General features: G+C 38.8%; 1 protein-coding gene across 1 annotated transcript in view; it reads right to left on the bottom strand.

Annotated features, from left to right (window-relative positions):
* The window catches only part of ARHGEF28 (Rho guanine nucleotide exchange factor 28), a 121,240-nt gene that overhangs the window by 59,325 nt on the left and 44,081 nt on the right, over positions 1-17,834 (bottom strand). Inside the window, exons 7-14 of the mRNA XM_032144997.2 lie at positions 17,142-17,265; positions 16,693-16,825; positions 10,026-10,081; positions 8,889-8,937; positions 6,868-7,012; positions 6,660-6,787; positions 4,677-4,817; positions 1,640-1,887 (exon numbers count right to left, since the gene is read on the bottom strand). Coding sequence (XP_032000888.1) covers positions 1,640-1,887; positions 4,677-4,817; positions 6,660-6,787; positions 6,868-7,012; positions 8,889-8,937; positions 10,026-10,081; positions 16,693-16,825; positions 17,142-17,265 — 1,024 coding nt within the window. The remainder of the gene's footprint in view (positions 1-1,639; positions 1,888-4,676; positions 4,818-6,659; positions 6,788-6,867; positions 7,013-8,888; positions 8,938-10,025; positions 10,082-16,692; positions 16,826-17,141; positions 17,266-17,834) is intronic.

Here is a 17,834-nt window from a genome sequence, read left to right as displayed (position 1 = left end):
CTGGAGCAACCGGACATCCATAGACACACACACACAAAAAACCCTCAACTTAACCTACTAAGTTTCTTAACCTGCACAAAAAAATAACTCAAAGTACAACACGCGCTTAAATGTAAAACATCAAACTGTCCAACTTTTTTTTTTTTTTGAGACAGGGTGCCACTACTGATGCCCAGGCTGGAGTGCAGTGGTAGGATCTCGGCTCACTGCAACCTCAGTCTCCCAGGCTCAAGCGATCTGCCCACCTCAGCCCACAGATAGCTGGGACTACAGGTGCATACCACCATGCCCAGCTAATTTTTGTATTTTTTGTAGAGACGGGGATTCATCATGATGCTCAGGCTGGTCTCAAACTCTTGAGCTCAAGTGATCCATCCACCTCAGCCTCCCAAAGTGCCAGGCTTACAGGCATGTGCCACCATGCCCAGCCAAAACTGTAAATCCTTTTTTAAAAATAGGAGAAAATGTTTGAGACCTAGGGCTAGACAAAGAATCCTTAAACTTGAAACTAATAGCACAATTCTTAGAAGGAAAAATACACTAGACCATCAAAATTAGAAAATGAGAAGACAAGTTACAGATTTAGAGAAAGTTTGTCAATCACATATCTGACAAGAACTAATGTCTAGAATATGTAAACAAACCTTAATATTCATCAATAAGAAAACAAACAATCCAATTAGAAAATGAGCAAAAGACATAAACAGAAATTTCACTGAAGGGGATATGTAGATGGCAAATAAGCACATGGAAAGATATTTAATATCATTAGCCATGACGGAAGTGCAACTTGAACCATAATGAGATATTACTTTATACCTCTTAAAATAGCCAAAATTAAAAAGTGTCAATATCAGATGCTGGTGAGGATGTAGAGAAACTGGATTACTCGTACAGTGTTGATGAGAATGTAAAATGGTACAACCACTCTGGAAAACAGCAGTTTCTTACAAAACTGAACACACAACTCCCATACAACCCAGAAATTGCATTCCTGGGCATTTATCCCAGAAAAATGAAAGCTTAGGTTTGCACCAAAACCTGCACCTGAGTGTTTATAGCAGCTTTATTTATAAGAGCTAAAAACTGGAAACAGGAAGATATCCTTCAACAAGTGAATGAGTAAACAGTGATACATCAATAGCATGGAGTACTACTCAGCATAACTCCCCGATTTTCTGCATACAGACCAACAGCTGAACTCCATCGCTGTAAATGACAGGATGAAACAGCTTCAAAAAACAGTACATTTGAAGAAGATGGCATTCTAGCATCTACCCAGGGAAAGCCATGCTAAAGTAACTGCAGATGGAGCTCCCTGCATTTCCAAGTGTTGCAGACCACTGTAAAATGTGACATTCAGGTGAATTCCTGATTTTTTTTTCTCTAAGTGGCCCATTTATTCAATAAATATTCATAATATCATGTACTGTTCCAGGTGCTGAAATATAGCAGTAATCAAACAACCAAGAATCCCTGCCTTACTGGGAGTTACAATCTAACAATGGTAAACACATTCTCAGAATGTCACTATGAATGTTTCAAAATATCATTTTTTTTACTCTTGTTGATGAAAGGGCAGATTTTGATTCAAATCCCACTTACGTCATAAAGGTCAAGGACTTTAAGCTTTTCTTACCTGTTGTACCAAAATATCTCCAATTCGGTCGATCACAAAATTCCTGTCACTGCCAGCACAGGATTCCTGCCTTCGTTCCTTCATACTGTAGAAGAAATGCCTGTGGATTTCAAGCAACTCATCTAAACAGGGGAAAATTTTATCCACGGTGCTGTGGTCCAGCTGCAGCTCCTCTTTCATGCCTTTCCTGAAGATCTCAGACATGATGAACAGGGTCTGGATGTGATGCATCTCTGTTTGCATTAGCTCTGAAATGTGTGAGCACACATAAGCCTTAAACAAGCTTTAAAAAGCAAGTATCACTATTAAACTAAATTAGTAACTCAACACTATATGTTATGCAAATAAAAAAGAAATGTTTAGGAATATCAAGGATATTTATTCCAATATAAAAATCAACATTAAACATTTCATTCATCCTAAAATATTAAACCATTTTCTTTTATCCAGATATTAAAGAGGACATATATGTCAAGTCCAATATACAAGAATCTAATGTATCTGAAACTCAATAATATAACTAGCTAGCATCTTTAGATACCTTCAGCTAGGAACTAGGTCTTATTCCAACCTGAATGCCCTAGAAAATACAACTTAGTTTGTTGGCTTTCTTTCTTCCTTTCTTTGTTTGGTTTTTGCATTGAGCAGGAGCACAATTAATTTGGTGAAATGAATGGAACTAAATAAAGTTATTCAATGCAGATAACCATAGGTCCTTTCTATGGCAGAATCTGTCTCCAAAATTCCACTTTCTCCAGAGGAAAACAATGCATCACAATCAATCAAAGGACATCATCAAGAAAGTGGAAAGACAACCCACAGAATGGGAGAAAATATTTGTAAATAATCTATCTGATAAGGAACTTGTATCTAGAATATATATATTTTTAAAAATCTTATAACTAAACAATATTAAAAAATAAATAACCAATTCAAAAATGGTCAAAGGATGTGAACAGATGTTTCTCCAAAAAGATATACAAACAGCCAATAAGAACATGAAAAGATGCTCAACACCATTAGCTACTGGGGAAATGCAAATCAAAACCAGAATGAGACATCACTTCACACGCATTAGGATAATTATAATAAAAAAGCAATAAACAAGTATTGGTGAGGATGTGGAGAAATTGGAACCCTCATACGTTGCTGGTGGGAATGCAAAATGGTACAGCTGCTTTGGAAAACGGTCTGGCAGTTTCTCAAGTGATTAAACGTAAAGCTACTCTATGACCCCAAAAGTGGAAAAACCCAAAATGCCCATCAATTGATGATTAGGAAAACAAAATAGAATATTCATCATCCATAAAAAAGAATGGTGTACCCATACATATTACAACTAGGATGACCCTTAAAAACAGTATGCTAGGTAACAAAAGCCAGCCACAAAAGACCACATATTGTACCATTCACGTAAAATGTCTAGAATAGACAAATCTGTAGAGACAGAAAGTAGATTAGCGTTTGCCAGAGGCTGGTGGGAGGGGTAAATGGGGAGTGACTGGTAATATGTACAGGATTTCTGAAGTGATGAAGATGTTCTGAAATTAGACAGGACCTGATGGCTACACAACTTTGTGAATATACTAAAAACTACTAGATTGTGTACTCGTAAAGGAGTGAATTTTGAGCAGGTGAATTATACCTCAATTTTTAAAACGCATCAGGAGAGAAAATAACAACTCACGATTTACAGGTGCACCAAAAGTACTAGTTGTATATTAATGAGTATTTCCAACTTACTGCAAGTTTTGGGAAAGAACCTTAAATATCAGCCATGGAGAGTCAGCAAGTCTAAATATAGCTTTAATATTTTATCAAAAATAAAAATTTCTTTAATTGGAAATCTACTAACTTTGAATTATTATTTCCTATGTTTTTAGTGCCTACTCTATGCTAAGCACTTACCTGTATCATTTCATTTAATCTTTTAACCCATTAATACATTATGACCCAGAAAATAGGAATGATTTCCCTCTCTTTAAAAGAGAAACAGTGAGGAAGAGAAGGTAAAGAATTTGCCCTGGAATGCAAGCCTTTCTGACACAAAAGACCATGGAATAATTCATCCCAATGGGTTAGATTACTTTTAATAATATGAAATTGAGAGGTAAATGAAGAAAATTGACAGTAGAATATAAATTGCTTAAGAAATACTAAAAGGGACAGCATCTTCCTTTCCAAAGTAACTCGCACCTACACAGCTTTTGACAGATTTCTAAGCACACTCATACACCATCTCACCTGATGTCCATAACCACCACCTGATGCAAGTGACAAGGTATCCTCCCTGCCCATGGACTTTGGGGCCCATGTTTGCATACACAGGATTAGTGAAAAGACCCAGTGTTATCTTTAAAGTAGGGTATCTTCTTGGAACCACATTTTGGCATCTACTTTGTAGTTGAAATTTTTTGAAGTTTCATTTTTTCCAAGTCTATAATTTAACCTTCTCCAGTCCAGAATGCCTTCATCCCAAATAGCATGACAAAATACATTCTCACCACAGCTGAATTCTGTACTCAGGATGGCAGCACATAGTCAAACCCTGCCCTAACCCAGATGCAGCTACTCACACTGCACCTGGTCTCTGTGAATGGCTGGTGTATGCAGCCAAACTGGAAGGGCATATACAATAGCCCTACATTAAAATATGTAAAGGTTCACTGCAATTCTTATATAGAAGAGGTAAGAATATAGGCCAAACCTTAGTAAACTTGAAAGGAATATGGGAAATAACATTTGCTCTGTGCCAGGTACATGTTACGCCTCATTGCAGTCTCAAAACAATATTTAAAACCTGAGTATTATTAGGTTATTGCAAAACTGATTGTGTTTTTTGCTATTACTTTTAATATTATCCTCATTTTACAGATGGAGAAACTAAGGTCTAGGTGATTTAAATAACTTGTCTGCAATCAGGTAAACAGAAAATGATAGAACTGGGATTTTACCCAACTCTGTACAGTTGCAAATTCCATGTTCTTTTCTCTGTACCACACTGCTTCAACCCAAAGAGCATATTTGAAATGCTTACCAAAAATGACATCCTGTCTTTTGATGACATCCTTCTCCTGCCTATTACAAAATGAGGGATCCACCACAAGACTCCAAGATTCTGCTTCAAACTCCTGGGCATCACTGCTGAGGTCACTCCACAGAGAAGAATCCACAACATCTAATGTGTGTTTAGAAAAGAAAAGCCAGAAGTACAATAATGCAGCACAAATATACTTTTGTAAGTCCACGGATTCCTCACCCTAAATAAATCTGCTATGAACATGGAAACTACTAAACCAAAACACTTTAACATGGAGTGAAACATCTTTTTTTTTTTTTTGAGACAGAGTCTTTCTCTGTCGCCCAGGCTGGAGTGCAATGATGCGATCTCGGCTCACTGCAACCTCCGCCTCCTGGGTTCAAGCAATTCTCCTGCCTCAGCCTCCCAAGTAGCAAGGATTACAGGCATGTGCCACCGCACCTGGCTTAGTTTTTATATTTTTGGTAGAGACGGGGTTTCACCATGTTGGCCAGGCTGGTCTTGAACTCCTGACCTCAAGTGATCCACCCGCCTCAGCCTCCCAAAGTGCTGGGATTACAGGCCTGAGCCACCGTGCCCAGCCAGACTGAAACATCTTAAAACTGGACTGATGAAATGGTCCAAATTAAGACAGCTTTAATGAAAGCAAAGAAGAATCAGATATTTAAAAAGAGAGATTGTTCATATGGAGGAAAAAAGACATTTGAAGATTCTTTTGCTTGTTTTGGCCTGCTCTATTTTAGTTTTATTTTTGGTAACCTACAGAATCCATAACGTGTCTACAGAATCTTGAACACACCAATTTCTTCTGCCCTGGGTTATTTTGTACTGTTTACTAAAATCTGAATTGTGTACTCATCCATTTGATTTGCCCTTGACTTGCTAAGACACAAAGCAGCATGTAAGTACTTGAGTCACAAATGAGTGCAGATTTTTCTGATAAAATTACAAACAAACCACACATACATACACGCCTTCCCCCCCGCCCCCCTCCACACACACTCCTCAGGAAAACTAAACCCTATTTACCCAAATGGCACTCATTAGAGAGGTTCCAGCTCAAGAGCAGTATAAATGAGATGACAATGAATTTAAAGACTTAAGATGAAAATAAAACAGGTTCCTGGGGCAGAGTCCACTCCTCTCTCTTGTCACTACTCTCTTTCCATTTGGTTTTCCTTCTTACTGGTGCAGCTTGTATACAAAAACCAATTCCCTAGATTAAGTCCTGCTCTATAAAATATGCTTTAAAAAATGCTTCAATGGCTGGGCACAGTGGCTCATGCCTGTAATCCCAGCACTTTGGGAGGCCAAGGCGGTTGGAGCACCTGAGGTCAGGAGTTCAAGACCAGCCTGGCCAATGTGGTGAAACCCCATCTCTATGAACAATACAAAAATTAGCTGGGGGTGGTGATGCGCACCTGTACTCCCAGCTACTCGGGAGGCTGTGGCAGGAGAATCGCTTGAACCTGGGAGCTCGAGGTTGCAGTGAGCCGAGATCATACCACTGCACTCCAGCCTGGGCAACAGAGTGAGACTCCGTCTCAAAACAAAATGTTTTTATTCCCCTAGGAAGCAACAGATGGGGTAGGTATCTTAGAGATCCAAAGAAGACCAGTCTTAACTAACTAAAGTATGTTTTTGATATAGGATCCTATTCTAATTCATCAATAGCTATAAAACATTTTTAATAATAAGCACACAATATATTTCATTCATTTCTCTTCCTTATTCTTGTGACATTCTTTTAGTAATATGTCTATTTAAAATTTACATCATATTTCCTTGGTCATTATCTGGTTGTCTCCTCTGGGGCTAAATTTTCATTCTTTTAAAAAGTAGAACCTATACCAAAGAGACACCCTGAAACAGACTTCTTCAAAAAAGAAAAAAAAATGCTTCAATCTTATTTCCTTCAGACAATATCCTTTTGGCAAATGCTAACGAAAACACAGATAAATGGAAGTGTCTTCTCCTCACCTTCCATTATGAAAGACTCTGTAGAGGGAGAAGAGCCCATGGACTGTAGCAGCTCATCAGAATGAGACCTGCTTCTGCAGCTGTTACTGTCACTCTCAGACTCCAAGGATGTGGCTGACCTCCTGAAGCTAGGAGAGAGGGAGGGGAGCAAAGTTAGCCCCAGCAGCCTCTCTGAGCCATTAATATGTAAAAACACACTCAGCCTTACCTTTCCAAGGTGCTGCCTGGAACACTTCTGGACAATGGATGGACCTGTCCCACAGTCTCCCTCCTTCCAGTCGGCAATCCAACAGGCATGGAGGAAGAAGGGTGCAAGGAGAGACCAGGCTGTGGGATGTCTCTAAATGAAGAATCTGGAAATCAGAACAGATGCTTCATGTGGTTTCCAGGTCAGTAATTACAAGTAAAAGTAGTCACTTAAAAGCCAGAAAGCTAAACCCTGCAATGACTACTTGTAATCTGTTGCATGCTCTGCCTTAAAACCAGTCTCCCTGCTACATCCTGACACTTGCTCCTAGTGTCCCTTTCATTTTACACCCTCCTGACACCCATGCTGCAGGCCTGCTTCCGCATCTCCACTTGGAGACTGTGGGTGTTTGGGATTGCACAAACAAACAAGACAATGGAATGGGGAAATACTGCGCCAGCTTTCCCATAAATCACTGCTTGTACTCCTTAGAGCCAGCTTTAAATAGTTGCAAGGTGTTATTAGTACTGTTACTGAATGCATATTGTATGTATAAACAAGCATCCACACAGAGAACACGTCAATGGAATGGAATGATGCTGGAGAGCCTATTCTTCATGGTATAAGGATCTCAGGCAAATAAAGCCTGCAAGCCAAGCTGGGCTATTCTCTCTCACACATGGAAAACTAAATAGGGCTTCTGTATTTTTCTGGTCAGTTCTAAAATATTCTGGGCACAGATGCATTTACATTCGATGTGTACTATAAATGACTCAGAAGACATTTCGGTCCCATATTATAGCTGTGTAGCACATACATTCTCAAGCAAAAGGGGAAAAAATGCTTACATAGATCCCGGACACTACAAAGCATTTTACACATGCATAAGTTAATTTTATTCTTATGACTCCCATGTGAGGAGGAGTAATATATGGTATTTCATCAATTCTAAGATACTATTTATTTTCACATTTGACCCTATGAAAATGAGAAGCCCCTTATAACTGACATCATCAAAGAGACTTTTGGGGTCAAGGCAAGAGAGTGATGTGACAGTTGTTACTACCTGCACCAACTTAACCTAATATAACATTACACCCAATAACATGTTACCACAAATTTGCATGCCTAACTGTTCCATGATTAAAGTGGTTTTAAAATATCAGTCACATTTTGTTACATGGAAATGAAAGGTTACCATGCACTTAAAATTCCTGCCACATGTCAAGCAACACAACTTTAGGCAGAAGACATCACCAAATCTCTCACAATAAAGCAAGAGATTTTCAAATTTAGGAGACATTGGCGTGATTGGTTCTTGTATGCAATGTGAAGAACTGTCAAAGGGCACCAATTATTTTAAAGAGAAACTGCTTAAATTTCAGCAATATACACTTCAGGAAAAACAGAGCCACCAAATTTTAAAATATGCAAACCAAACTCCAGTATGCCTTGAAATTTTACGGTCATTCTAGAGGTGCTAATGAGATCACAGCCTCAAGCACAGCTAATTAAACACCAGGTAACTATAATAATGGACAACAGAACCTGATAAGAATCTATAGACTCCAAATTTGAAGATTTTTTTCCACCAAATGTTGCGATTCTTAAGAAGAATGTGGTGTGTATTTGTATAGGCAAATATATTACTGCAGTATTACTATACTATGCTACTGCTAGGAAAACAAAGTAAGGTACATTTCATGTAGTATTTCTCTTTTCCTCGAAGGATTATTAATATATCAGCAGAGCATATTCCACTAGACAGCATGTTGGAATTGAAGCTGCATGGTAATACCTTTTCCTTATAGCCCTCTCTAATATAAAAGATCATATGGTACATACAACACAAAAGTTCTTAGGCTGGCCTAGAAGTTGATAGGCTTCTTGACCACTTTATAGAACTAAAAATTATGCCAAGCATATGTTATGAAAGAAGAAATAACTGGATAAATGAGAAAACAAAAGATCTTTTTATAATGGAAAAATGTGTAGTATGTATTAAATTTTTTAAAGTTCTTGTCGTTTTCCACATCACTTACTTCCAAGGATGGTCTGTGGTTTGTTCTTGTTATATTTCTCTTGGAATTTCTGGTAAAGAATATTAGAAACACATAAAGTAAGATCAAAGTATTACTGGACTATAAGAATATCCACATAGTTACACAGAATAGGATTCTTATCTATATCATTTTTGTTATTTTATTTCCAAGAGGAATTCAAAGCAAAAGACATCAAATGCAATGAAGAGTAAAATGTGATAATAAAATGTGCAAGTTATAATGAAGGGGCCTCGTGAACATGCGCCTCCTGAACACTCCTGGCTTCATTAAAAGCCTCAGGGGAACAGAAACCAGAGGTCTCCAGCTCATGTGTCCAGACCCAGGCTGAAAGTTCCTATCAATGCTGCCTTTCTCCTTGTTTCTTTCTACCTCCTGCTATCCCTCCTGACTATAGGAGACAACCACCTGGAGCACTGAAATACCACCTTCAAAACAGCCCTCAACTCTGTGATCTGATGCAATATGTGTTCCTATTGACACAGAGGTTTGCAACTGCAATTTCCCCCTGAAGGATCATCACGTTCATTCACGTGCATCTGTGACATGACTACTGAGTGGAAAAGAAAAGAATAGAATCACAGACACCTTCATCTACTCAAGCCCATTCCCAACTACAGAGAACATTCTTCTAGTCCAGTGGTTCTCAAACTGAGGTCTCAGGACCAGCAGCAGCATCATCACCTGCAAACTTGTTAGAAATGCACATTCTCAGGCCCCACCTCAGATCTATGGAATCGGAAATTCTGGAATTGGGGCCCAGAAATCTGTGTGGTCACAGGTCTTCCAGTGACTGTGAGGCTTGCAGACACTTGTGACTGACTACTCTGATCTTCATTTGCAGGTACCCAGGGCTTGCATTGGTAAACCAAGCAGGTCTAAACAGAAAGCCTAACCTAGCCACAGCATATAACACAAGTATCTGGACTTGAGCTTTCCTTCCATTTCTAACAGTGTACACTTAAGCAAATAACTAGACACTTTGAGCATATGTTACATTATTGCTATCATGATCGCTTTAGAAATAAATCTAGATGGTAATAAAAAAGAGTAAAAGCCCAAATAGATACTATGAAGCAACCATGCTACATATATATTCACAGATCACTGAGCAATTACCTTGGTGCATGCAGGCGCAGCATCTTTACAACCTTTGTGCACATTTGCATTACAGTCTGAAATAAAGGGAAAAGATACAAAAGCATCCATCTTACTTAATTAGTCTGAAATTAATAAGACTACATCATGCTTTTACTGGTCATTATTAAAATAACACATAAACATTACAAATATCTGGAAAACTAAAGAAGCAAAGACAAATATTTAAATCACATGTATCCTCAACACTCAAGCACAAGCAGAATGCTATTATTTTAATCTCTTTGGAGATATTTCTCCCCTTATGCACAGGATCTTATCAATTACTAAATCTGAAGTTATGAATGATATACACTTCTGCAATGCTTCTGTGTCTCCCTGAGAATTCTCTTCCTATTACATGCATTACATTGCATGGGATTTCTGACACCTGGCTAGTAGTAACTCCCCACTCCCACATTGGGTAAAATGCCTATCACAACCAGAAGAAAGAAAACAAACTCTTAACAATGCTGAAAAAAAAGTATTGTGAGGTTTTGGCAAGAATTCCTACTACCTAGAAGTTTGAGGTAGTCTAATTAAATGAGAAATGTTAGCCCTGTGCCCATTGTTTTATATCATAAACAATAGGCACATGTCATAAAACAATGTCGTCTCACTGGAAGAATGTAAGGGAATACTTTCCCTGCCCCTTTCCGCCCATGAACACAGACACTGAGGCTGTCCTCATGGAAAGCTGCACTGTGTGGGCACTGGTTGCTGCCAGGCTGTTGTCTTTGGGTCCCTTCCCCTCCCACCTGCACATCACCACCCCACACACACTGTAGCACAGACCGAAGAACCTGGGTGCATCAGAAACGTATGCAGAAGGAATCCTTCTGTGGGAGTGGAAGATCCCATGTTGGTCCATCAAAGCCACGCTGCATAAATACCAGTGACCCAACAAGAACTGAGCAGGAAGCTGAGCCCTACAACTGTCCTCAGGCTGCAGGTCTGAAGAGGCATTTCAGTCAACACGCCAATGGCCAGCAAGCAGGGCCCAAGGCTAATCTATGCATTGGCCCGGCTGATAAGCATCAGATTCAGACAGCCCTCTCCTCATTGCAGAGTGAGCAAATAATAGGGAAAATGTAGATACCCTAAGATACCACAGAACAAAGTTGCACCAACAACTCACCAGAAGAAGCAACCACTGAATACTAGATCCAGAAATAGGAAAGAAACTTTAGATACTTGAAAATTGTTCTTGATAAGAGACAGAAGACAAGGGCCTCAGTAAAATAGAATGAAAGGGCATGAAGGGAGAATAGGATGTGAGACTTGGCCTGCAGGAGGAGAGGAAAATGGAGCTTCATGAGACGGGCAAGGACGGCAAGGAAGGGAAAGAGACAAGAGCACAATCTGAACTGAACTGAGAAGAATCTGTGTGGCACAGACATCAAAGCCGAGCTATGAAATTACACTTGAAAGACTCCCTCCAGAATGTGGAGAAGAGGAAGGGTATAATTATAAAATAGATGTCATACAAAGAACATAGATAGCAGAGATCACACTTACCCAAGGAAGAGATCAGAAAAATTAGATCAGAAGCAGTGACAGTCAAAGCCACCACAGACAAGAATTCTATAAAGCTGAAAAAGCGCCCAAAAGGACACATCAAAAGTTCTCAGTTTCCTAAGAAAAATAATTAAATGACACCTATTCTATAGACATATCCTCATAATATCCATATGATTAAAAAATGAAAATTCCTCAAGCATAAGGCGGAAAACAAGGGTTATCAACAAAGGAATAGGGTCAGGTTGGCCCTAGACTTTTCCACTTTAATAATAAATGCCCAAATCTATTGGAGCAATGTTGGCAAAGCAATGAAGGGAAAATATTTTGGTCCGAGAATTTATTTAACTAAGTTGTTTTTCTTGTGTGAAAAAAAAAAACAATATGTCCCTTGGTACATGAAGTTTCAGATCAACAGATCACTCCTATTTTAGCCTTTTGAGGACAGAATCAAAATTAGGAATTTAAGAAGGATTCACTGTAGTTTTTTTAAAGAAACAAAAGTGAGCAGCAAAACAAGCTAAACAAAGAACCACATCTAAAAAACTGTAGGTAGAGATAGAGCTGAATAAAAGTGTCAACTTTTTTTGAAATAGAAAATTATACTTGAAAGATTAAACATAATAATCTTATGAAAAGAATAATAATTCAGTGTATTAACAGAGCCTGGGCTGGGGGAGAGTAAACATAAGGGAAATGAAAAAGTTTTAAATTATTAGCCTTCTACAGCCTTAAAGCTACTATTAGTTGATATTAAAAGAGCATATCTTGCCAAATCCCTGGAGAAGACAAAAGCAAACAACACATGGTCTAAATAGCTAAACTAGACATCAAGGAAAAGAGCAAGGACCTATAAAAGATATGTTGGTAGCAGTAAAATTAAATGTAAAATGTTAAAAACCCTGTTATAAAACAATATCCTTCAGCTACATTACAGATTACCTCTAGCTAAATTAAAGACATGCACCTCAAATTGAAAACACAGAAATAGTTGAGAGAAATACAAACAAATGGAAAGCAGGAGGAATATTAAGTTTAGACAAAGTAAAACTAAATGCAAAAGGCATCTAATGAAGTTAAAAGGATAATTTTATGCTGATTAAGGTTAAATCTGCAATGAAGGTATGATATATAAATTTCTGTGTAATAGATAATGTAACATCAAAATAATAGCCAAGAAACTTATTTATAAGCAAGGGCAATTTTATAGAAATATAATTTTGTGGAAAATTAGCAACTCAGGCTTTAACAGAGGAAAATTACACAAGAATTTTGAATACTTATACAATACAATGTACTGTTTTATATCATATCTTGTTTTTAAGATTAGGAATATTAACCTTCACAATTAAAAACAAAAATGCACCCATGGAAAAAGATTATTTAACCAAAACAGCAGAGACTCTATGTGTCATATTTGTATTGCTCAATGTAAAAACCTTAATATGAATAAGCAAAGTTTAAACCACCCTCTCCCCCCGCCAAAAAGTAACTCTGTAAATTTTGAAATTACTTCTAAAAAAAAATTGTGAGTAAAAGAGGAAATCAAATATACACTTTGACCTACTCATACTGATTCTAGAATCCAATCTTAGGCAATTACCAAATATGTGGACAATGATATGTGCAAAAGACTGCTCATTGCCAAATTATTTGTTTAAAAAATTAGGAAAAAATTAAATGTTCAAAAACAAATAGTTAAATACATTTGATGTCAACATCAAATGAAACAGCATTAAAAGCTCACATATAGCCAGGTGTTGTGGCATGTGCCTGTAGTCCCAGCTACTCACAAGGCTGAGGCAGGAGAATCACTTGAGCCTGGGAGGCAGTGGTTGCAGTAAGCTGAGATTGTACCACTGGACTCCAGCCTGGGCAACAGAGTGAGGCTCCCATAGTTTTTTTTATGGTTATAAGGAACTCCATTAAAATATTAATAATCTTTTTCTTTAAGTGGTAATATTATAAAAAGTTGCTACTTAAACCTTGTAACTTCTATAAATACTATTCCTTTTTTAAGAAATGACTGTTTTTAAAGCTAAATGTATCCTAGGTATTTTCAGCAATTTCCATCACATCCACTCAACTCAATGAACCAACATATTCTTTACTACAAAAGTTTCCCTTTCAGTGAGCCCTGGCTGCCTAGGCTTTACTGGTCGCCAGCTCTGTGAGTGACTCGGGACCTACACGGGAGTCATCGTGTGATTAGGGCCCTAAAATAACTTTGTTTCTTTTAATAGTTAAAACCCAAGGAGACTGTACATAATCCAATTTTAAATGGATATGAAAGTGATAGGCAGGAGTTTGGGCCACAGTGGTCAGAGAAGACCTCCAAAGAGGAGGTAAAAAACCAGGATCTATGCAGAGGAGTGGGTGAAACTGAGAGGAAGGAGATGATCACAGGCAAAATAGCAGAGGCAGGAAATCACACGCAGTGGGAGGAAAGGGCAACAGAACTGGCGGGGCCTCAGACTGTAAACTGAGGCTGAAGGGGGTCCTAGGGGTCTAATGAGCAGGTCCAGATGAGAGAACCAAATGCCCATGGGAAGAGCTTGGACTTAGCCCAGTAAAGACAAGAGAGGTCCTTAAGTTTATGTGGGCTGATGAAAGTGTTGTTTTACAAAGATTACTGTGGGAAAAGTACTGATCATAAATTGTAGATGAACATACCTGGGAAGGAAGAAACTAGCACAATTCCCTCCCAGTATTCCAGAAGGCGGTGATGAGAATCTCCAGAGTGGCAACAGTGAAAAGGGAAAGAAAAGAGTGACTGAGTGACATTGACAGGAGGGACAAGAGGGCAGTGGAATTAAAGCAGCCAGCGTTGAAGTTTGTGATGCCAGGCCAAGGATGGCCTGCTGGGCGTGGACTTTGAGGTCGGTTTTAGACACATTGGGTTTCGAAGACGATGAAATCTCTGAGTGATGATTCCCACACATGGTCTCCCTACGAGCCCCTGTGCCTGCCACAGTCTTAGTTTATACCTGTAGTTTTTACCATAATTCTCCAAAGTGGCCATAAATTACATGGCTTCTCAGCCTCTGGGCAACTGAATATGGAAATACAAAGTGAGGAAAGAAGATATTAATATAGGAGTAATAGGTCTAAATATGATATCTTGGAATATAAGATTGGATGACTATACTTAGAAACAATCAAGGAAAAATGAACAAGTACCCAAGAACTAAGTTCTGCACGTACCCAGTACTAGGGAAAAGGAGACAACCCAGATGGTAAAACAGAAGAGTAGTGTGCCACGGAAAAGAAGGAAACATCCCTGAAAGGAGAAATGTCGACCTGGAAACAAGAGACCAGTGAGTCTGAACAATGAAGAAAGACTCAGACTTGACTAGAAAGTGACTCTCAGTTTCCATCGAAAGCAGAACTTCTGTTAAGCAGTATGCACAGAGGTCAAAATGCGGATGGTTAATGAAGAAATGGCAGAGACAGGCTTAAAAGCAGTGGGTGGAGATTATTCAACTTGAGTCTGTCTTAAAACAGAGGAGGGAAAGGTCTTGGGTGTGGCCGGGGATGCATTGAAGGGGTCAAGTCCACAAGTCCACCCACGAGGGTGGAACAACTACCTAGGAAACACATGCCCATCACATGAATGAACTGACTGCTGAAGGGTGGGCAGGCCAGAAACAACCCATAAACGACACTTGGAGCAAATCTCTAAAAATGTAGAAAATTAAACCACATCTGAGCAGCCTGATGCTACTTCAGATCCAGGAAAAGAAAGAAATCAGGTTTTCAAGGAAAGCAAAATTCAAACATGCAATAAAGTCAGCATAATTAAAGGCAGTGTCAACTGTGAGAAGAAAATTCAATCTGCCTCTAATGCCATATGTGCATTGTATTTTGATCAGATGTCAAGCTGTAGATACATCTAAATTTTTTAATTCAATCATTTTCAACGAATTTAATGAGGAGCTTCAGATGTAAACTTCCCCTGCTCCTCTCTTCCCTTTGTGCTCCCATCCCACCTCCCAAGTATTCCCACAATTCTGGCGATCAACAAATACCCTGAAATCTATTCCACCTGCCTGCGCCTCACTACTTTTTCTCTGAATTATTCTTTCATTCAACAAATATTTACTAAGTCCCTACTATGTACAAGGTATTGTTCTAGCCACTCTGCACATAGCAGAGAACAAATTCAACAGACAAAAATCTAGCCCCCATATGCAAACTGTATCGTAAGTTAGATGGTGGTAAATGTTATAATGGGAAAAAATGCCAGGAGGAGGGCAAGGATGAGCCAGGCACTGGGAGATCAGGAAAGGCTGCCTGAGAAGCTATTGTCTGAGTGATCCATGTGGGTATCTGAGGAAAGAGTGTTGCAATCAGAAGGAAAAGCCAGAGAAAGCCCTAAGGCAGGGGCACGACTGCCATGTTCAAAAAACAGCAAAGATGCCAGTGTGACTGGAGCAGAGGGAGGGGGGGAGAGGACAGATCACATGGGAACTTGCTGTCATTCTAAGGACTTAAGGACTTCAGTCTATACTTGAGGTATAGGAAGCCATTGGGAGATTTTTTTGAAAGCAGTGATATATGCCTTTACAAGCTCACTCTGGCTAATGCTTTGAGAACAGACTTTAGGGGTAAAAGCACAAGGAAGCCAGATGGAATGCTGTAGAAATGGTGGCTTTAGACCAGAATGATATCAGTGGTAGGGTGACAAGTGCCTGGGTTTTATATGTTTTCTGAAAATAGAGCCAAGAGGACTGTTGATGGATTGGATGTGGGATGTGAGAAAATGGGAGGTATAAAGAGGTACTCCAAAAGTTTTGGCATGAACATCTGCTTGGAATGATCAAGCTGCCATTAAACCTGAGAGCATCAGCTTTCAGGTGAGCACAGAAGGGGGAGATTGTAACATCTGAGACGCTCTTTAGACATCCCGGTGGAGACATCAAGTGAGGCATACAAATTTGGGGATCAGACAGGCTATCAGTTATGGACAAAACACACTGACTCTAAGTATCAGTTGTTGCTTGGTAAACGGTTCAGTCATATGTGCAGCACTAAAAAGGTTTATGTAAATGTATTGAGCAATGAGCCTCTTTCCAAGGTTACTGTCAGGAGATGAAATGCAAAGACAGCACACGTAGACCTGCGAACTTACTGGAACACTGCAGTGACTCTTTCCCCAGGAGTGTTTTATCACAAACCAAACACTGCAGAACCCCAGAGAATGTTCCTGGGGCAAACTGATGTCGATTCAGCTTCTCTTTATCTTTGGCATCCTTGCTTTTTGTCTTCAGATGCAGCAGCAGCAGCAGCAGCAGCAGGAAATTGAGGGAAAATGAGAAAAGGAAAATGCTGTGAGACAACCTTCTTATAGAAATCATCTGAGCAAAGTCTCTACATTTTCCATCAGAATATAAGGACTGCACACAGAGGGACACCATAACACCTAAATGTGATATTCTGGGCTTTAGCAATATTCCATAAGAAATATGTGTAAATAAAATCTAAGGTAAGTGATTTTAAAGGGAAAGTGGAAATTATACTAACTGCTGAGAAACTGAAACATCTATATTTTACAGAAAATAAGTGAATAACTTTAATTACCTTTGATTTATTCCGAGGGCTAGTCATCCTATTCATGAGGAAACTGAAAGTTCGACTCACTTTATATTTTTCAGACTCTGATTTGGCAGGTATGATGTATTTATCCCACTCTTCTTCCTGAATTCTACAAAAACAGAATCTGTTATCATGGCCTATAGGACTTAAACAGGAATATACGTGTGTGTGTGTGTGTGTGTACACGTGTGTGTGTATACACGTGTGTGTGTACACGTGTGTGTATACACGTGTGTGTGTACACGTGTGTGTATGTGTATATATTTTTTCAGGTTTTAGTGGCTATTCTAAAGAGAAAGAAAATTCATTAAAAATACACCTTATAGCATAAGTGAACAGACATGTGACTAGAGCAACAATCTCACAATGTCAACAATTATAGAACATAGGTGGTGGAAGTGGGTATACACTAGATAATTCTCTCAACTTTTCTGTATACTTGAAATTTTTCATAATAAAATATTGAGGAAATAAACCTTAGACTTATAATTTTACCCTGAAAACACTCAACTTCCTGTTTACTATGCTAGTAAGAATTCCCCAGAGCACAGAGAAGCCAAATAACCAACAATATGCAACTGGATTTTATTTATTTTTGGAACACAGAGATAATACTCAGTAGACACGTTTCCTTTGTTGATACGGCCTGAGAAACAGACTGACTGCCACTCAGTGCAG

This window comes from Hylobates moloch, unplaced genomic scaffold, assembly GCF_009828535.3.
Source record: "Hylobates moloch isolate HMO894 unplaced genomic scaffold, HMol_V3 SCAFFOLD_23, whole genome shotgun sequence".
In the NCBI taxonomy this organism is placed as follows: Eukaryota; Metazoa; Chordata; class Mammalia; order Primates; family Hylobatidae; genus Hylobates; species Hylobates moloch.
The sequence above is the reverse complement of the archived record's forward strand: the minus strand, read 5'-3'. Positions and strand labels throughout refer to the sequence as shown.